Consider the following 22,032-nt stretch of genomic DNA (forward strand, 5'->3'; position numbering starts at 1 on the left):
GGCAACAGATCATCCTTCAGATACATTAGCTTGTTGTGAAAATGTTATGCGGCTTTCAGTAGCTTGTACAGTAAAACCTCGATTTGCGAGTATAATTTGTTCCAGAAAAACGCTTGTAGTCCAAAGCGCTTGTATATCAAAGCATTTTTTTTTTTACAGGGTATAAAAGAGAAGAGAGGCGCCTCCAAGACCTAAGACCTCTAATACCGTCGTATTTACCGCGATATTCGGGCGCTAACGGTGAGGTTTTAACCCCCGCTAGCGGCCGAAAAAGGGTCAATACCGCGGTATTACCGCGCTTTCCCATTGATTTCAATGGGAAGGGGCGGTATAGGAGCGGTGAACACACCGCTCCTATACCGCGGTAAAGATGCGGCTAGCAGGACTTTTGGAGCGCTCCTGCTAGCGCACCGCTTCAGTGTGAAAGCCTTCGGGCTTTCACATTGAACACTACAGGGAAGGTTTTTTCATGCGGTATAGAAGCGCTATTTTTAGCGCTGTACCGCATGAAAACGCCTCAATGTGAAAGGAGCCTAAGTGTAGCAATAAGTTGCTAAATGTTGTCCCTTCATTAAATGTAACCATATTGCTACACTTAGAGGAGGAGCTTCTCTTCTCTTTTATACTCAGTGGTGACATGACGCTACTCTTATATCAAGACATCGCTTGTATATCAAGGCACAATTAGAAAATTTTGGCTCAGATTCACAAAGTACTTACACTGACGTATAACAACTTACGCCGACGTATGTGCAAATGTGCGCCGGCGTATGTGTGCGCCAGACCCACAAACCAATATGCGCCTAAAAACAGGCTACACCCCGCCGACGTAGCTTGCACACGTCGGCGAAGGGTGGGCGCACCATTAGGCTGGACGCATGGTGGTGCTCCCATTGATTAGCCATTCAAAGAGGGGATTGACGAACGTGCGTGTGCCCGGCGCATGCTACACGAGATGCGCGCAAGTTGTACGTCCGGCGTAAAGTTATTCCCCATAAAGGAGGTGCAACCCGGCAACAGACATGCAAAGGTCTGCACCAGGGAACACAAGCCGGCGTATTGTACGTTGGACGTGTGTCTGGCTGGGCGTACGTTATGTTCACGGCGTACGCTGTGATCCGGCGTAGCTTAGGCAGTTGTGCCAGCGTGGTTGTGAGCAGACACATGGGGGCGCTGTGCTTGCGTACATATCACGGCGCATGCGCAGTTCGTGATATGTACCTGTCTGGCGCTCGGCCCATCATTTGCATGGGTTCACGCCCACTTCCACCTACACCGGCATGCGCCTTCGAAACCCACGCCACGCTGGCGCAGCGTTGGGAGCACTGGCTTGCTGAATGCAATGCTTGCCTCTCCGCGCTGCGTTGGCATAGCGTACAGCGTTTGCTCTATGGCGGCGTAATGTGCGCGTTGCTCTCTGTGAATCTGGGCCTTTGTCTGTCTTGCAAAACGCTCTCAAACCAAGGTACTCTCAAACCAAGGTACTCTCAAACCAAGGTACTCTCAAACCAAGGTACTCTCAAACCAAGGTTTTACTGTAAAACAAAAGCATTGCAGCCAAGCTTGTGGATTAGCAGAGATTATAGCGGTTACAAAAGGGGGGCGAAAATCGTACACCGCTGCGGTTCCACTCGGAGTGGTCACTCCTACCCTCGGTAAGGAGGTGGACGAGGGACAGGAAGAGGAAGAAGTCGGGGAGTTGCGCTCGTTCTGGAGGAAGATGGTGGCAGAGACAGAGCTCAGGTGATAGACGTGCTCAAAGTTTTCAGGAGGTGAGATCAGAAGAGAGTGACGAGAGGATGACAGGGGAGGAAATTCTTTCTGTTACGTTTGCAAGGAAACAAGAAAACGAGCCATCATCAAGACACCCAATGGAATTGCAGCATCCGACGTACAGACAGAACAGAGCTACACTTTACCAGAGGCAGGTCCATGAGAACTTGCATCCCGTCTCCCGGTCCCATGTGGGCCACGTGGTTGAAATTGATCGGGTTGGAGATCATCTTTGACCTTAATTCAGGATCTCTGAGCATTTCCCTGCAATAGAAAAAGGACATTTGTTGAGACAGACAGTCCCCTGAACAAGACAAGTGCCACCATAAACACAAAGCTAAAGTATCTCCGGACAACATGACGCTCCATGCAACTAGTAGCCAGCGATATTCTTAGGTAGATTCACATACAATGGCCTAACTTTAGGGCGGCCTAGCCTTTTTAGGCTACACCGCCGTAAATTAGTTAGGCTAGTAGTGATTCTCAAACCACTTACCTGCTAATTTTCGGTGGCGTAGCCTAAAACGAGCGGGCGTAAGGGCGCCTAATTCAAATGATTTGGAGGGGGGCGTGTTGTATGGAAATGAGGCTTGACCTCACGTTTTTTGACGCTGCGCATGCGCCGGGCGACTACATTACCCAGTGCGCATTGCGGCCAAGTAGGCCGTAAGGGCCTATTGATTTCGACGCGGACGTAAACAACGTAAATCCCGATTCGCGGACGACTTGCGCAAACGACGTAAAAAATTCGAACCTCGCGGCGGGAACGGCGGCCATACTTAACATTGTTATTCCACCTCATAGGTGGAATAACTTTAGGCGGCCTATGCCTTACGGAAACGACGTAATGCGACGGTGTAGGCCTGGCGTACGTTCGTGAATCGGTGTATCCCCTCATTTACATAATCTACGCCGGTCGCAATGGAAGCGCCACCTAGCAGACAACAGAAACATTGCAAGCTAAGATAGAACGGCGCAAGCCGGCCTATCTTAGATATGTTTAAGTGTATCTCTGTTTGAGAATACACTTAAACATAGGTCGGCGTAGATTCACGGATAAGCCGGCCCTAACTCTTTGTGAATCTACCTATTTGTGTCCCAAAAGTCTGACTTTTAGCTATAAACCTACGTTGGACTTACCGGTAACGATATTTCTACGAACCTTCCAGGACGGCAGGCCTACTTTCAGGTGTGCCGTCTTGGAAGGCGATAGGAGAAAACCTACGTTGGACTTACACCCATAGGTGTGCGCAGCCTATTGTATTAGGGTGTGCACCCCCAAGCTCAAACACATGGTACCAATCACTGTGTTCATTCAGAAAGGTAAGGGGCTGGTAAATGACATTACCACTTCCCCCACTTATCCTAAACATCATCTGTGTGTGCCTGCAGCAGCAGATGGTGTGAGAGGGAAGCCGTAGCGCTGCAGGAGGGGGTACTGAGATGCATAGGGTGAGCCTGGGCACACCTGGCACACCCTGTGCCTATGCCTATGGACTTACCGGTAACGATATTTCTATGAACATTCCAGGACGGCATGCCTACTTTCAGGTGTGCCGTTCTGGAACGCGATAGGAGAAAACCTACGTTGGACTTACCGGTAACGGTATGTCTACGAACCTTCCAGGATGGCACACCTGAAAGTAGGCCTGCCGTCCTGGAAGGTGATAGGAGAAAATAAAATAACCTTTTTTAGGCGCATTTAAAACACTTGTGACCTTTAAAATGTAAATTATGGAACTTGTGGAACAAAAATCAAGTCCATCAGCAAAAAACAGTTCATGTCCATAAACCGATTACACCAATAGTCCTTGAAGTGATTGTAAAGCTTTTTTTAACAAACATGTTATACTTACCTCCTCTGTGCAAGTGTTTTGCACAGAGTAGCCCTGACCCCCCTCTGAATCCCCCCCGCGGTGCTCCTGGCTCCTCTTTTTGAGTGCCCCCAATGGAGAGTCGCTTTCCATGGGGGCACTCGTGCGGGCGTGCTCCCAAGTCATGCTGCTGCGTCCACACACACACACACAACAGGATTCGGCCCCCCGTGTCATTGGATTTTTATTGACAGCAGCAGGAGCCAATGGCCCTTGCTATCAATCTATCCAATGAGGACCCCGAGACAGCGGCTGGAGCCGCAATGCTGCCCAGTGCAGTACTTTGAGCCCAGGCTAGGAGATAATGGGTCCATGACAGCCTAGGTTTAGAGAAGCCTTTTTCAACCATGGTGCCCGGGCAACCTTGGGGTGCTTTGAAGTTTCTTCAGGGGTGCCTTGGCAAAATGCCTAAAAACTGCATACAAGCCAGCAGGTGGATGAAGCCTGCCTTTTAGGCACACAAAGCCACTGGTTTTCATTATGCACCATTACAACTTTCTAGACCAGTGGTCTTCAAACTGCGGCCCTTGGCTTGCCTTTATTCGGCCCTTGAGGCATATTTTCTACCAGTGACACCAACAACGGGACAACAGAGTAATTCAAAGTCATCTTTTCCTAGACTCAGCGACAAGACTGACTGAATGCCAGCTTGAATGTCTCAAATACTGGTCTCACACTGGAGGGAGGGGTTCTTCCAGGTCAACCAAATGTTTCCCTGAATGAATACCCCCTCAAGTCTAATTGTCATCAATAAATACTTCCTTATGTATGTAAGCAATTTACCCTTTGAGGCAGGCCATCTCACACACCTAGGTAGTCTTGGACAAGATTAACACATCTAAGGGTCTTCAGCTGTCCCTTTGATATGTGTTTGGCCACTAACCCCTTTGGTCAGCAAACACCCTTTGATGTGTAATCTTGAATGCCTGTAACATATATCTATCTATCTATCTATCTATCTATCTATCTATCTATCTATCTATCTATATATCATTCCAAACATATAACACAATATTTTAAATACCTACACATATTAATATTACAACACCCTGGTCTAGACACTGGCATCCTAACAACCAATGATTTAGTTTATGAGGAGGATGTCCGTTGTGTTGCCACCACCACATCCTTGTTTGACCCTCCTCTCCCTCAGCACTGGGGTGACATTAGCAGACTGATGGAGAGAAATTGAGGGAAAAGAGAAACACTGGAGTACTATTCGGTACCTGTGTGAAAAAGTGTATTTGCTTTGAAAGAATAAATCACGTCTAAAGCTGGGAGTCCTACGTGTGGATGTTGCTGCAGTTTGTAAAGCTATTAGAATCGTTTTTGTAACATTTTAGAATGGGGCGCCTCGAGACTGTCCATCATTTTAAAGGGTGCCTTAACTGAAAAAAGGTTGAGAAACACTGGTTTTAGAGCACGAAGGCTGTACAAAGCTGGGTGTTATGAACCTGGAAGACTGGAGCATCTAGTGGCGGAGAAGAGGTACTGCAAGGGACAGTTCGGGATCAAAGGCTAGTATTGCATGAAAAATTTGCCGCTTTTTTATGATTCATATTATGGGGCGATTAGGTTTTATTCTATTTTTGTTGTCCTGGGCTCAACATTAAAAATGTGCAACAGACTAAAATGTCCCAAAAAATTCCCAACATTTGTACCTGCGTTGCAGTATCCTCTCCTCTTCGGGCACTTTGAAGACAAATCTCCTCTTACTCCTGGTCCTAACCATCTGCTTCTTGCTGTTGTCGGAGGTCTCTGGCACACTAAGAGCGGCCCCTTCTGAAAGGGAAAGCTTAATAAATGGGCAGGAATGATTTATTCTTTTACAAGCAATACCAATCTGGAGGGGTAGAGGCTTCACCTAGGGAGGGGGGGGGTAGAGGCTTCACCTAGGGAGGGGGGGGTAGAGGCTTCACCTAGGGAGGGGGGGGGTAGAGGCTTCACCTAGGGAGGGGGGTAGAGGCTTCACCTAGGGAGGGGGGTAGAGGCTTCACCTAGGGAGGGGGGGGGGGGGAGAGGCTTCACCTAGGGGGGGGGGAGGGAGAGGCTTCACCTAGGGAGGGGGGGGGGGGGAGGGAGAGGCTTCACCTAGGGGGGGGGGGGGGGAGAGGCTTCACCTAGGGAGGGGGGGGGGAGAAGCTTAATTTAGGGAGCAGAGGTAGAGGCTTCATCTTGGGGGGAGGGCAGAGGCTTCATCTTGTGGGGGGGGGGGGCAGAGGGAGATGGGAGCCTTCATCTAGGGGGAGGGAGAGGGAGATGGGAGCCTTCATCTAGGGAGAGGGAGAGGGAGATGGGAGCCTTCATCTAGGGAGAGGGAGATGGGAGCCTTCATCTAGGGAGAGGGAGATGGGAGCCTTCATCTAGGGAGAGGGAGATGGGAGCCTTCATCTAGGGAGAGGGAGAGGGAGATGGGAGCCTTCATCTAGGGAGAGGGAGAGGGAGATGGGAGCCTTCATCTAGGGAGAGGGAGAGGGAGATGGGAGCCTTCATCTAGGGAGAGGGAGAGGGAGATGGGAGCCTTCATCTAGGGAGAGGGAGAGGGAGATGGGAGCCTTCATCTAGGGAGAGGGAGATGGGAGCCTTCATCTAGGGAGAGGGAGATGGGAGCCTTCATCTAGGGAGAGGGAGATGGGAGCCTTCATCTAGGGAGAGGGAGAGGGAGATGGGAGCCTTCATCTAGGGGGAGGGAGAGGGAGATGGGAGCCTTCATCTAGGGGGAGGGAGAGGGAGATGGGAGCCTTCATCTAGGGGGAGGGAGAGGGAGATGGGAGCCTTCATCTAGGGGGAGGGAGAGGGAGATGGGAGCCTTCATCTAGGGGGAGGGAGAGGGAGATGGGAGCCTTCATCTAGGGGGAGGGAGAGGGAGATGGGAGCCTTCATCTAGGGGGAGGGAGAGGGAGATGGGAGCCTTCATCTAGGGGGAGGGAGAGGGAGATGGGAGCCTTCATCTAGGGGGAGGGAGAGGGAGATGGGAGCCTTCATCTAGGGGGAGGGAGAGGGAGATGGGAGCCTTCATCTAGGGGGAGGGAGAGGGAGATGGGAGCCTTCATCTAGGGGGAGGGAGAGGGAGATGGGAGCCTTCATCTAGGGAGAGGGAGATGGGAGCCTTCATCTAGGGAGAGGGAGATGGGAGCCTTCATCTAGGGGGAGGGAGAGGGAGATGGGAGCCTTCATCTAGGGGGAGGGAGATGGGAGCCTTCATCTAGGGGGAGGGAGATGGGAGCCTTCATCTAGGGGGAGGGAGATGGGAGCCTTCATCTAGGGGGAGGGAGATGGGAGCCTTCATCTAGGGGGAGGGAGAGGGGAGCCTTCATCTAGGGGGAGGGAGATGGGAGCCTTCATCTAGGGGGAGGGAGATGGGAGCCTTCATCTAGGGGGAGGGAGATGGGAGCCTTCATCTAGGGGGAGGGAGATGGGAGCCTTCATCTAGGGGGAGGGAGATGGGAGCCTTCATCTAGGGGAAGGGAGATGGGAGCCTTCATCTAGGGGAAGGGAGATGGGAGCCTTCATCTAGGGGGAGGGAGATGGGAGCCTTCATCTAGGGGGAGGGAGATGGGAGCCTTCATCTAGGGGGAGGGAGATGGGAGCCTTCATCTAGGGGGAGGGAGATGGGAGCCTTCATCTAGGGGGAGGGAGAGGGAGATGGGAGCCTTCATCTAGGGGGAGGGAGATGGGAGCCTTCATCTAGGGAGAGGGAGATGGGAGCCATCATCTAGGGGGAGGGAGATGGGAGCCATCATCTAGGGGGAGGGAGATGGGAGCCTTCATCTAGGGGGAGCGGGAGCCTTCATCTGAAGGGGGATAAAGGCTTCATCTGGAGGGGCGGTAGCTTAATTTAGAGAGGGGGTAGGAGCTTCATCTAGGGGGGAGGGGGGTAGAGGCTTCATCTAGGGGGGAGGGGGGTAGAGGCTTCATCTAGGGGGGAGGGGGTAGAGGCTTCATCTAGGGGGGAGGGGGTAGAGGCTTCATCTAGGGGGGAGGGGGGGGGTAGAGGCTTCATCTAAGGGGGAGGGGGGGGGGGTAGAGGCTTCATCTAAGGGGGAGGGGGGGGGGGTAGAGGCTTCATCTAAGGGGGAGGGGGGGGGTAGAGGCTTCATCTAGGGGGGGGGGGGGTAGAGGCTTCATCTAGGGGGGGGGGGTAGAGGCTTCATCTAGGGGGGAGGGGGGGTAGAGGCTTCATCTAGGGGGGAGGGGGGTAGAGTCTTCATCTAGGGGAGAGGGAGGAGTAGAGGGAAAAAATGTCCGTCAAAATAAATGGAACCCAGCAAACCTGAATATACACTCTTCAAATACAGGAGGCGGGCTGGCTCGGAATTCAGCAGATTCAAAGAACCTTCCAAGTTTAACGGCTTGATCTGTCAAACACAAAAAATAAAAAAATCAGAAGAGAAAATACAGAGGAGATGCTGACTTGGGCCACAGTAATAAACTCTGAACTCACCCTCCTTAGTCCGACGGTCTGTACCCAATCCATGGTGTGGACATCAAACACATCGATTCCATATTCGCTGTACACGGTGACATAAGAGGAGCTGCAGCCTGTAACAGACATCAGGTTGTCATTGACTTCTTAGAATACATAGGGATAAACAGGTACAACTGGAATACTACATAAGGTGGTCATGGATGCGCCCTATTAGAGCCGAGCCCGGGGGGTCCTGCGAACTCACCCCCATCTGAACTTCTACTTCACACTCTTTTCAATGCACCGGGCTGCCAGCCTGTCCATTCCTCGCCCTGCTGCAAATGTAAACAAAGGGTTGGGATACCGTCTGTGACGTCGGCGCTCTCATATGGACACAATCGCATATTTAGTCAACTCAACAAATACAGGCCAAGGACATTGACAAATTATGGGTATGTGTCCATATCAGAGCGCCGACGTCTCCAGCATCCTACTCCTTTGTTTACTTGGCCAAGGAATGATCCTGGGTGTAAGGAAAAAAATAAAATAAAAAATTGCTAGATTTCTCCATCAACACAATTAGTGTTCGGAAAATCCCTCCCACTGCGCTATTGCGTTCTGCCAGCAGGGAAAGGGGGATGGGGGCTGAGGGGTCACAGGGAACCTTCAATAATTACTAGCTTGCTGGCAGTAATCAAATGTATTAAAATCTGACATGGCTATTTGAACCCTGACAACTGAATTGGGTACAATCAGCCTGCCCATACATGCATGTTTTGAGTTACAGAGGAGGTCTAGGGCTAGAATTATAAAGATCACGGTGATACCTCGCATACCTTATGGTTTGAATACCATTTTCATATGCGGGCGCCGCTCACGTATGCGTTCGCTTCTGTGCGCAAGCTCGCCGGGGCACTTCAAATTTTTAATTTTTACACTGCTTTTTAACAATAAAATTTGTGTCACTTTTATACCCATTACAAGGAATGAAAACATCCCTTGTAATAGAGTACACTTACACTATATACACTAATACACTTACCGTATATACTGAAGTATAAGCCAAGTTTTTCAGCCCTTTTTAGGGGAAAATACCCCCCTCGGCTTATAAACGAGTCAGTGTACCTGAAGGGCTGCGAGCGTCCATTGTTTACATATCACAGCTTCCCCCTGGTCCCTTCTGTGATAGGCGTTTCCCAGCAGACACTGTGTTCAGTGTTCCGCCTATCACGGACGTCTTCTCATCCTCGGACAAGAGAACGTCCGTGATAGGCGGAACACTGAATACAGTGTCTGCTGGAAAACAGAGTCCGAGGATGAGAAGACGTCTGTGATAGGCTGCTGTGAAATGCTCATCACGGAACGGGACCAGGAGGAGACTGCGACTTTTAAACAATGAATGGACGCCCGCAGCCTGTCAAAAATGTCAGATACACTAACTTGGGCACTGCGAGGCGCGCAAATGGGCACTGCGAGGCGCGCAAATGGGCACTGCGAGGCGCGCAAATGGGCACTGCGAGGCACGCAAATGGGCACTGCGAGGCACGCAAATGGGCATTGTTGACCCTCTTTTTTTGCTTACAGTAGCTGCTGCATTCTCACCCTAGGCTTATACTCGAGTCAATACGTTTTCCCAGTTTTGGGGGTAAAATGAGGTACCTCGGCTTATATTCGAGCATATATGGTAAATGCAATAAATAAAAAATAAATACACTGTTTCCCCAAAAATAAGACCTACCCTAAAAATAAGACCTAGCGTTATTTTCCAGGAGGGCTGCAATATAAGACATTCCCCAAAAATAAGCCCTAGTTAAAAATGCTTGTAAAATCCTATAATCCACTCTATTACAGTAGTATATAATGTACAATGTGTGTGTTTCTGTAATATAATTATGGGGAAGAGAGGTCCGACGGGTCACAGAAGCACAGAATGGCGCTATAACGAAGGTATTTGGCACAATTATATTACAGGAACACACACACATTGTACATTATATACTACTGTAATAGAGTGGATTGTAGGATTTTACAAGCATTTTAACTCAGTTCTCACTGGGGATTCCTGACAGGCAGGGAGGGAGAGGGGGAGAGAAGACACCATATTACATGGTAAGACCTACCCCGAAAATAAGCCCTACTGTGTCTTTTGTTGGCATAATTAATATAAGACCCGGACTTATTTTCGGGGAATTTGTAAAAAAAAAAAAGAAAAAAAAATGTCCCTTTAAGGGCTATGAGCGGAAGTGACGTTTTGACGTCGCTTCCGCCCTGCTATGGTATGAAGACGGGTGGCGGCCATCTTCCCCCTCACTCGTATCCATACCAAGCAGGAGACAGGACCCGATCGCCTCCGCCGCTACCGACAGCTCTGGTCAGTGGCGGAGGGCGTGGAAGTGGGGGGCCCCCCCTCTTCCACCGTCGATAATGTTGATTTTGCGGCGAATCTGCCGCAGAGACCACCATAATTGTAAATTGGACCGCTGACTGAAGACGAGGATATCTGGGTTATGGTAGCTAGCTGCTGCCATAACAGATATCCCGCTTCAAAGTGCCGACATATATAGTCGTGCGGCCGTCCGGAAGTGGTTAACTTTCATATATGTGCGACTTAACCACTTACAATACCTGCCGCCGAGAATGTGTTTCCAGCACGACAGCATCGCGCTGATTCTCAGCGACAGGGTGCCGACATCTCGCACTCGCTGGAATAGAAAAATCACATTCCAGCGAGCGCGTCATAGAAGCGATGGGGATCTGACTTGGATTCCCGCCAAATCTAGCCGCTGTGTTTGGTATGACTCATTAGGGGGGGAACTCCACGCCAAATTTTAAATAAAAAAACGGCATAGGTTCCCCCCCCAGGGGCATACCAGGCCCTAAGGTCTGGTATGGGTTGTAAGGAGAAGCCCCCTACAATCCATACCAGACCCGTATCCAAAGCACGCCGCCCGGCCGGTCAGGAAAGGAGTGGGGACGAGCGAGCGCCCCCCCCCTCCTGAGCACTACCAGGCCCCATGCCCTCAACATGGGGGGGGGGGGTGGGTGCTCTGGGGCAGGGGGGCGCCCTGCGGCCCCCCCACCCCAAAGAACCCTGTCCCCATGTTGATAAGGACAGGGCCTCTTCCCGACAACCCTGGTCGTTGGTTGTCGGGGTCTGCGGGCGGGGGACTTATCGGAATCTGGGAACCCCTTTAATAAGGGGACCCCTAGATACCGGCCCCCCACCCATTCACCTGGCGGAAATAATAATAAAAAAAAAAACACACTACACAGGGTTTTTAAAGTAATTAGTCAGCTCCGGCCCCCCCCTCTCTTCTTTAGCTCTTTTACGAGGAGGGGGCCTTCTTATTCGACGTCTTTGGCGGGGGTGGGTGTCTTCACCGCTGTCTGGTTCTCTTTTGCCGTGGGGGGGGCGCTTTCTTCTTTAGCTCTTTTACAGCGGCCCCCTCTCAGGGTTCTTCAACGTCTTCGGCGGGGGTGCCCGGGCTTCTGTCGACTTCTGCCTTCTTCTTCGATGTTGACACGTCGCTTTCTCACGCTGTAATGCCGTGTGCGCGGCTCGCACCAATTTATATAGGCCTCTTATGACGTCACAGTCCCATCATGCTCCGGGGCGCCCCCCTGCCCCAGAGCACCCAACCCCCCCATGTTGAGGGCATGCGGCCTGGTACGGCTCAGAAGGGGGGGGGGCTCGCTCGTCCCCTATGCTTTCCTGACCGGCCGGCGTGCTTTGGATACGGGTCTGGTATAAATTGTAGGGGGACCCCCACACCAATTTTTAGGCGTAGGGGGGTTCTCCTTACAACCCATACCAGACCTAAGGGCCTGGAATGCCCCTGGGGGGGGGGACCCATGCCGTTTTTTTTGGAAGTGCGGTTGTCTATTCTTCTAGCCTCTACATTTAGCCTTGTGCATTGCCGACATTCCTGGTCTCCTGAGAAGCTATTGATTGTCAAGCATACCCACCTGGAGCGGTAACTCCCTTTTCCCAAGGTGTTTTTTCACCTTAACGGATGGGGGGGCTAGAGGTTGGAGGTAGATATATGAACGATGCCTGTAGCTGCAACCAACATTCAGATATCACCACTTCAACTAAAGGATGTCATATGGGTGGGAAGTGGTTAAGTATCATCACCGCCACCCCCACCCCCCGCTATGGTAATGGCAGACCTGGTCTGAAGATTGGCAGGTACAGAGACCTCAGGATCAGCGCCCCCTAGGAGAATACATCTGTACCTATTGGCGGAACAAAGACTAAAGAGTAGCAGAAAGAAAGTTGCAGAAGCTGAGGTCGATCGAAGTTAAGACGTTGATATGTACGTACTGCAACCAACAGGAGTGGCCGGCCACATCAGTTCCTGCAAGCGCGACCTTCGACCTTGCGAGTCCACGTACACGCCCGTCTGACTGAAGCAAAGCAGGTACTCGTCCTTCCCGAGCTCCACCGCGCACAGAGCATCCATAGGTTGCTGGGAAAGGAACGCCAAGGAGGGGTCATTGGGGTTGACCAGGTTTATCGGCTGTCCGTCTCCATGGATGTTTAGCAGGCAGAACCCAGACTGGTAACCGACGCAAAGCTTGTCCTTCACAACGGCCATCCACTGGACGTTACCCGGGGCCAGGATTTCATTGAACTTTTTATGGAATGGTTTAGTTCTCTGGATTTCGTAGCAAAGGATCTGACGCTTGACGGCCACGAACAAACAAGACGAGGGCGATTTCTTTAGTGTCCCGGTAATGATGAGCTGGCAGCCTTTGGACTCCGGTAATTTGATGTCGAAGCTGCCCTCGGAACCATCCAGAGAAGACCAGGGGAACAAGTGGACGTGCCGATTCCGACCGCATACCAGGACAACGATCTTTTCTTTGGGGGCCAGTTCTATCTGGTATACTTTCTTACAGTCCGCCGCTCGAACAATCACTAGAAAGAAATTATAAAAAATTATAATTATAAAAAAAATATACAGTAAAAACCTTGGTTTGAGAGCGTTTTGCAAGACAAGCAACATTTTTAAATACATTTTGACTTGATATGCAAGCGATGTCTTGATATAAGAGTAGCGTCATGTCACAACTGAGTATATAATAGAAGAGAGGAGCCTCTAAGTGTAGCAATTTGGTTGCATTTAATGAAGGTACAACATTTAGCAACTTATTTCTACACTTAGAGGCGCCTCTCTTCTCTACTTTGTGGCTCCTGCTGGATTTTCCTTCTAATTCCCTATATTGAGGCTTCCATTTGTGGACGGACATTTTTGGTTACACAACCCATAACATTGCTATAATCTTTTTACAGTGGAACCTCAGATTGCGAGTATCGCGGTTAACAAGCGTGAGCGCTGTATTTTAAAATATCCTAACTCTGTTTGTGAGTGTTGTCTCGCAACACGAGCAGGATTCAGGCCAAAGTGGTGTGCAGTACCGTGTTTGGCCTGAGATGGGGGCGCGGCAGCCCAACAGCACCGATAGGGGGCCGTTCGGAAAAGCACAGAAAAGCCAGGAGGATAACTCGGCTGACCTCGGCAAATCTCGGAAAGGGCATGGGAACGGAGTCTTTTTTTGGTTTGCTAAGGTCAGCCGAACTGTCCTCTGGCCTTTCCAGCCGTTTCCAAGGCTCTCCGGCGCCCAAGGGCCAGATAAAAGCAAGCAAAGGGCCACATCCGCGGATTGCCGCCGCGGTCACAGCATCAGGAAAGGCTGCGGCTTCGGCCTAGCTCCGGATCTGTGGCACCGCTAGCGGCCATGTTAAATATCGGCCTAATTTGGATAAAAATCGGCTGATGCCGATTCGATATATCGGCTGACCTCTATAACTGATTGGGGGGGACCTTCACTAAAAATTGGTTTACGATATTAGGGAATTGGATTGTTACATGGGAACATTAGAATGCTAAACTTACCATCTCTAGTAACCTCTATTACATACAGTCCTTCTTCTGTCCCAACAGCTATCCGGTCCCGATCTACCAGAGAGAGAAAAATAACTCATTCACTTGTTTCAAGGTGCGTTTTAGACAACCCTCGGCTTTCCAGGGGACGTTAATGAGATGAAAATCTTTTTCTCAACTAAAAAGGATAAAACCGTAATAGAAAGTCACTAAGGGGGGAGACTTGCTAAAACTGGCGCATCTGTGCATGATAGCCAATCCGCTTCTAACTTCAGCTTGTTCATTTAAGTTTTGACAATAAAACCTGGAAGCCGATTGGTTCCAGTGCAGAAAACGCACCAGATTTTGCACTCTCCAGCTTTAGTAAATCTTCCCCTAATAAGTTGGCATGACCAATAACACACATCTAATCCAATCTCATGACAGATCTGAACGCACCTATAAGAGCCGCTGCCACAACGGTTTTGATGAGAGGCAGAGTGCTATCGTAGGCTTCTTGTGGACAATGTATTACTTTGTTCCTTAGATTGTTCTTCTGTAAGATAGATTGCAGCCCCTCTAGGATCCCGACCCACTTCCTCTTCTCATGCTCGCTCTCCGTCAGGATCAGTAGGGAGGTTGTGGTCTTGGAGGGAGCACCTAGGAGAGATGCCGTCACCTGGACAGACAAATCGAAAAAAAAAAAAAAAATTAAAAACTTTCACTGTGTCTTCAAAAGAGCATCTATTATGTCATTCTGGCTACTAGAGGCCATGGACTTGACCAACCCCAGGTAGGGTGTGTGTGGAGAAATAGACTGCTTGGTACCAAAATGTGTAAACTTTGTATACCATATTTATCGGCCTATTGCACGCACCGGCGTATAGCGCGCACCCCTGATCTGGACGCAAATTTTTTTTTTTTTTTTTTTATTATTACTTACAGTTTTGGTGTCTTGCCCGGCGTCCATCGGCGGCCTTGTCCGGTCCGGCATCCGTCTGCGGCCTTCGTGGTGTCCCTCCCCGCTTCTCCCGCGCTGGTCTCTGAGCCGATCCCCGCACTGTGTTTGAACGCCACCGCCGACATTTACCGAGCGCAGTACACTCGGGCAACGCTCGGCTTCTCTCGCATAAACGCGAGGGTAGCCGAGCATGGCCGAGTGTACTGCGCTCGGTATATGTCGGCGGCCGAGTTCAAACAGCGCGGAAAGCGAGTATCGGCGTATATTGCGCACCCACGATTTTGCCCTGATTTTGAGGGCAACAAAGTGTGCGGTATACGCCGAAAAATACGGTATATATTATATATACACACAATATATAAATATATATATATGTGCCTGGAATTTGTCGAGCCTGGTCGATATATGGCTTTTGCTGACTATTTCTGTACTGGTCAATTCAGTCAGCAGACAGATCTGTCAATTAGCTTTCCACTCAGATAATCCAACAGGTAAAACACGACTTAATGGGGTTGTAAAGGATTTTTTTTACCCCTAAATATCTTCCGTTACCTCAGTGCAGTCCTCCTTCACTTACCTCATCCTTCCATTTCGCTTTTAAATGTCCTTATTTCTTCTGAGAAATCCTCACTTCCTGTTCTTCTGTCTGTAACTCCACACAGTAATGCGAGGCTTTCTTCCTGGTGTGGAGAAAGCCTCTTGAGGGGGCGAGCAGGAGAGTCAGGACGCCGACTAACACACAGCTCCTTTCTCTATCTGCAAAGTAGAGAGCGTCCTGACACTCCTGCTCGCCCCCTCCCCCGTCAAGAGGCTTTCTCCACACCAGGGAGAAAGCCTGGCATTACTGTGTGGAGTTACAGACAGAAGAACAGGAAGTGAGGATTTCTCAGAAGAAATAAGGACATTTAAAAGCAAAATGGAAGGATGAGGTAAGTGAAGGAGGACGGCACTAAGGGAAAGGAAGAAATGTAGGAGAAAAAAAAAATTCCTTTACAACCCCTTTAATTAATCTGTCGGAATGCAAGATAAACACGGCTCACACGTCAGCCCTGCCAACTAAACAAAGCAGAACTAATTCTTTAATTACAAATTAGATGTGCTCTTCGCTCTCCTGTCACGAACACTACACACCGGAGTAATAGAAGATTCCGCATGACACGTACCCGAAATATGCAGGGAATGTCCTTGCGGGTTGCATGTATGACATCCGACGCCAAGACTGAGCTCACAGAAAAATCTTCATCTCTGATTAAATAAAAGACAAACAAACAGAAGAATGTGAATTTGGGAGGGAGGGTTTGGGGGTTAATTTGGGTCATCCCTGGAGATCACCTACTAAGCTGTTCTATGAAGTGCGGAGAAACCGCCCACCTTAGATCCACAACCTGGCTGGCGACCACCCCGGGCTGCATGGACTTCCCTTCCGGAACGTCGTACAAGAAGAGCTTACAATCGCACACCACGGCGTACGCCCTCTGCCAACCCTTCTTCACTCCGGTGGGCTTCGGGATCTGCGGGAAGAAAAGGATTCATTTCAGAAACAGCTTTACAAATGCCATCGTTATAAATATGAATTATGGATACAATCTCAGAACGTATAAGAAGCTTCTGCAATTTAGGCCCCTTTCACACTTGTACAACGTTTTCCCATGATTTCCAATGACAACCATTCATATTGGCACGACTTCAAAAGTAGGCCCTGCGCTACTTTGGCCTGACCTTGTTACATTCCCTAAAAATTGCGGTAAAATTAAGCAACTTTGAAGTCGCAGTAGTGTGAAAGGGGCCTTAACCACTATACTACCGTCTGCCGTCTACTGACGATGGCACGATAGATCTATTGTCCTGACAGGACGCCATATTCCACAGCCACTACGGGGCGTGCGCCGCATCGTTACCGGGAAGCGCCCCGTCCAGACGAGCTCACGCGCAGAAGCGAACGCATACGTGAGCAGCGCCCGCATATGAAAATGGTGTTAAAACCACACGTGAGGTATCGCCGCGATCGTTGGAGCGAGAGCAATAATTCTAGCCCTAGACCTCCTCTAACTCAAAAGATGCAACCTGTAGAATTTTTTTTAAACGTCACCTATGGAGATTTTTAAGGGTAAATGTTTGTCACCATTCCGGCGTAATTTTGAGGCGTAACATGTTAGGTATCAATTTACTTGGCGTAACATTATCTTTCACGATATAAAAAAAATTGGGCTAACTTTACTGTTGTCCTATTTTTTTATTCAAAAAGGTGAATTAAAAAAAAAAAGTACGCTTTTTTTTTTTTGATGTCACAATGTAGAGAATAAGATTTCCTATCGTCTGTGCCCAGTCTTTCCACACAGAGTTAATCCAGCTCTGAGCAATCCTCTTTTATTGTTCAGTGAAAATTAACAGACTTCCAGATAAAAACCTGTCTAAGGGCTCTTTCACACGTCCGTTCAGTTTTTCAGATCAGTTTTTTTTTCATCAGTTGATCCGTTTTTCCGGCAGTTTTTCATCAGTTTTTCATCAGTTTTTGCATCAGTTTTTGCATCAGTTTTTCCATCCGTTTTTTTTTTTTTTTTTTGGGGCTTTTTACATAGAAAAACGGATGTTAGCGGAACGGATGATAAACGGATCATCCGTTAACGTCCGTTTTTCGTCCGTTCCGTTTTTTAGACGGAAGAAAAATAGGGTTTTCTTCCGTCCAAAAAAACGGAACTGAACGCAGACGGATGCTAACGGACGTTAGCGGATGCTCATCCGCTAACGGACGCTAGCCCATAGGGAAGCATTGCGGTCCGTTAACGGACGTCCAAAAAACGGACGAACGGAACGGACGTGTGAAAGAGCCCTAAATAAAAAGTCCTTTCCTCTCTCTTTGCTTTGAGTGACAGGTTATCTACATATCTAGCTTGGACATGTTTATCGTATGTTATGTTATGTTTTTCATAATATGAGGTGATCCAGTTCATTGTTACCAGGATGTGTTATGTGGGGGAGGGGCGGATTTCTCACTTTTTATACTGTGGATCACCTCATATTATGATAAACATAACATCAAAGTTTTTATTACATAATAAATCCACTGGGCATTTACTAAAAAAAATAAAAAAAGCGTGGAATGGTGCGTAAATCACCCCTTGAGGTTGCTTACCCTGACAAAGCCCTTGTAGGCCGTCCCAATACCACGCTGTACATCCACTCCAAGTGGCCTCTTGGACTGTTCTTGTGGGATTGGACACACTTGAGGAGAACTGTCTTTACATGACACGTGACAAGAAAAGGGACACACTGGATAAAAGAAAAAAACACAAAAGAAACATTAAATTGAATCCACATCTACAGGAATCTTCCCTCTCCATTCTCATCATATAGAACAAGAGAACCAATACTGTGCACTCTCTTCTTGCAGAGCTGGAGTCCCGAGTTCAGAGATTAGTACGGCCAAAGCTCTTCTGGCCAAACGTCTCATGTTGGGTCACAGGAGGGCACTTATTCTCTGCCCTACTGTGACCCAGATTCAGCCGACAGCGGGCTAAAGCCCGTTAACAGCTGAAATCACAGAGCCACTCTAGACTCCAGACAAGGTCAGGATCCACCCAGGCAGCTGGCTCAACCTCTCAGCATGCCGCTGAAAGCCCGAGCCAGCCGCTCCCTCTCCTGCCTGGCACTCCTGTGAGTGATGGACGGGTAGAACACAGAGTGGTAACCGACAGTCACTGCTCTCTGCTCAAAGAAAACCAGAGAACTGAGTGATTAGCGTTCATGTGACTGCTCAGTTCTTAAAGTGTTTGTTAACCCCCCAAAAAATTGGATCCTGTTGCCTTAAAGCAGGGGTGCCCAACCTTTTAAGTGTGAGGGCCACTTAAAGCGGGGTTCCAACCACAATTAGCATTTTTTAAATGTATGTCCTTTCATCCTGCGTTTTTATAATATAAATCCGGTCACTTACTATTTTACAATCCGCCGCCGCTCCGCATAGATATTCAAAAAAGATAGTTTATACAACTATGTCCACACCATTGTCATTTTGCTTGTGGGCATTGTGAAGCCCACAAGCCCAATTATCACTCCCCAAGTCTTGGATGGGGAGTGATAATTGGGTAGCGCACTGCATCCTGGGAAATGATGACACACATTTCCCAGGAGCATTAGAGGGAGATGTCAGGATCCTTGGTGATTCCAAAGGCAGATTTCGTGGGACTACATAGCAACAGGCATTTCCAGATGAGTAAAAAAAATGTTTTTCTTTCTTTTTTAGGTCTAATGAGCACAATAATGAAAAGAAAATTTGGGGATGGAAACTCCACTTCAAAGCGTTCGTTAACCCCAAGAAATTGCATCCTGTTCCCTTAAAGCAGGGGTGCCCAACCTTTTGAAGCGTGAGGGCCACTTAAGCGACTTGGTAACCGGTCGCAGGCCACAATCAGCGGAGCGGGCGGATGGCAGGTCTGTGTCCGCTCTACATATGTAGAGCGGACACGGACACAGCCGGATTGGAGGTAGGACAGAAGTCGGTTTACATCTGCCACTCCTTAGAAATTAATGGAGGGTCCAATATGGTCGGACGGACCGTGTGAAGGGGGCCAAAGGCTGCTTTCACACTGATGGTAGAAACTTCAAAAGGACGGACAGCCGCACTCCAAAAAAAAACTCTTGAGTTGTCTATTTGTAAAATCAATAGAAAATGCACTACAGAAAAGCAGCAAAAATGGGAAAAAAGGCCATGAATAAGCACTGAGACAGTGTGAAACACGTAGGCTGTTTTTTCCCCCACTTTTGCTGCTTTTCTGTAGTGCATTTTCTATTGATTTTACAAATAAAGACAACTCAAGAATTTTTTTTGGAGTGCGGCTGTCCATCCTTTTGAAGTTTCTACAATTTGCCTAGTGCAGGGGTCTCCAAACTTTTCAAGCAAAGGGCCAGTTTACTGTCCGTCAGACTTCAGGGGGGCCGGATTCCGACCAGTGGGGGTAGAAAATGCGTTGGGCCGAGCATCAGTGAGACTAAACACGGCCTCAGTGTTGGTGGTCAGCAGGAATAGTGCTCCATCATTGGTGTTAATGGAAGAAATGGTGCCCCATTGTTGGTGTCATTGGGAGCAATAGTGCCCAAGGGCCCGGATGAAGGCTAGCAAAGGGCCACATTCGGCCCTCGGGCCACAGTTTGGAGACCCCTGGCCTAGTGCATTGCCGGCACCCTTGGTTTCCTAAGAGGTTCTTGATTGCTTAGTGCAGTGTTTCCCAACTCCAGTCCTCAAGGCACACCAACAGGTCATGTTTTCAGGATTTCCCTCAGATGAAATGGCACTACTAAGGCAGTGAAACTGATCAAATCACCTGTGCAAAATAATGGAAAGCCTGAAAACATGACCTGTTGGTGTGCCTTGAGGACTGGAGTTGGGAAACACTGGCTTGATGGACCCACCTGGAGCGGTGACTCCCTTTCCCTGCTTTCACACTGATGCGCTGCGGTTTACCCGCACCGCGGAGGGGGCGGAGAATGCACTGAACTGCATCAAAAACACGCATGCATCTGGAACGCATTCGTACTGCGTTTCTATGGTGTGCACTGGCCCCAAGAACAAACAAGGAAATTACAAATCTAAATAAACTTAATAAAGAAAAACATATGCAACACTAGCAATAATTTCTAACCTATCAGACGCAGGGACACTTCGGAAATGGCCATTATTATACGGATTTCCGAGATGAAAATACAAACCTTCGCAGGCGTAGCCTTGCCGTACAATCCCGACCATGAGCGATGTACAGTGGGAACACTGAGTGGGGCTTGTGAAAGTCTTGATCGCTAGCTGATGAGCCTTGGGCTGGAAAGAAAAGAAAACATAACACACATAATCATAGTATACATAGTATATATATATATATAGTACATAGAACCTGTTGCTCCACCCTACATCTGCACAAATGTGACCGAAAGACACTCCTCTGCGCCACAATTGTAGGCAAGGGTTGGAAGAGACGCAGAGAGGAGACAAACTGCGGCAGCTTTAGTGGGCTTGCAGAAGCCCCCCAAATGTACTGGTCTTGGACAAATCTGAAGGTTTAACCACTTAAGGACCGCCTCCTGCACATATACGTCGGCAGAATGGCACGGCTGGGCACAAGCACGTACCTGTACGTCCTCTTTAAGTGCCCAGCCGTGGGTCGCGTGCCCCGGTCGGAAGCGCCGTGACCGCGGGACTCGCAGACCCTATCGCCGCTGGAGTCCCGCTATCGGTCCCCAGAGCTGAAGAACGGGGAGAGCTGTGTGTAAACACACCTTCCTCGTTCTTCACTGTGGCGCCGTCATCGATCATGTGTTCCCTGATATAGGGAACCACAATCAATGACGTCACACCTACAGCCACACCCCTCTACAGTTAGAAACACAAATAAGGTCACACTTAACCCCTTCAGCGCCCCCTTGTGGTTAACTCCCAAACTGCAATTGTCATTTTCACAGTAACCAGTGCATTTTTATAGCATTTTTTGCTGTGAAAATAACAATGGTCCCAAAAATGTGTCAAAATTGTCCGAAGTGTCCGCCATAATGTTGCAGTCAGGAAAAAAAAAAAATCGCTGATCACCGCCATTAGTAGTAAAAAAAAAAAAAAAAAAAATGTTTTTATAAAAATGCAATAAAACTATCCCCTATTTTGTAAACGCTATAAATTTTGCGCAAACCAATCGTTAAAGCGGGGGTTCACCCTTAGAGGGCACTTTTCCCCCTTAGATTCCTGCTCGTTATTACTAGGGGAATCGGCTATTTGTTTTAAAATATGTGCAGTACTTACCCGTTTACGAGATGCACCCTCTCCGTCGCTTCCGGGTATGGGCTTCGGGAATGGGCGTTCCTTCTTGATTGACAGGTTTCCGAGAGGCTTCCGACGGTCGCATCCATCGCGTCACGATTTTCCGAAAGAAGCCGAACGTCGGTGCGCAGGCGCAATATAGAGCCGCACCGACGTTCGGCTTCTTTCGGCTACGAGTGACGCGATGGATGCGACCGTCGGAAGCCTCTCGGAAGGCTGTCAATCAAGAAGGAACGCCCGCTCCCGAAGACCCATACCCGGAAGCGACGGAAGAAGATGCAGCTCGAAAACGGGTAAGTACGGCTCATATTTTAATACAAATAGCCGATTCCCCTAGACAAAACGAGCAGGAA

The 22,032-nt window shown here is 49.0% G+C and overlaps 1 protein-coding gene across 2 annotated transcripts in view; it reads right to left on the minus strand.

The window, feature by feature from the left end:
• The window catches only part of CDC42BPB (CDC42 binding protein kinase beta), a 141,640-nt gene that overhangs the window by 8,019 nt on the left and 111,589 nt on the right, over nucleotides 1-22,032 (minus strand). For both annotated transcript variants that reach the window (XM_040332970.1, XM_040332969.1), the window contains 11 exons: nucleotides 20,587-20,692; nucleotides 18,017-18,153; nucleotides 16,255-16,394; nucleotides 16,047-16,128; nucleotides 14,382-14,601; nucleotides 13,956-14,018; nucleotides 12,380-12,976; nucleotides 8,092-8,189; nucleotides 7,921-8,005; nucleotides 5,309-5,429; nucleotides 1,920-2,037 (listed from right to left, as the gene is read on the minus strand). In XM_040332970.1, the coding sequence (XP_040188904.1) occupies nucleotides 1,920-2,037; nucleotides 5,309-5,429; nucleotides 7,921-8,005; nucleotides 8,092-8,189; nucleotides 12,380-12,976; nucleotides 13,956-14,018; nucleotides 14,382-14,601; nucleotides 16,047-16,128; nucleotides 16,255-16,394; nucleotides 18,017-18,153; nucleotides 20,587-20,692 (1,767 nt within the window). The remainder of the gene's footprint in view (nucleotides 1-1,919; nucleotides 2,038-5,308; nucleotides 5,430-7,920; nucleotides 8,006-8,091; nucleotides 8,190-12,379; nucleotides 12,977-13,955; nucleotides 14,019-14,381; nucleotides 14,602-16,046; nucleotides 16,129-16,254; nucleotides 16,395-18,016; nucleotides 18,154-20,586; nucleotides 20,693-22,032) is intronic.

The sequence above is a fragment of the Rana temporaria genome, chromosome 13 (assembly GCF_905171775.1).
Source record: "Rana temporaria chromosome 13, aRanTem1.1, whole genome shotgun sequence".
NCBI lineage: Eukaryota > Metazoa > Chordata > Amphibia > Anura > Ranidae > Rana > Rana temporaria.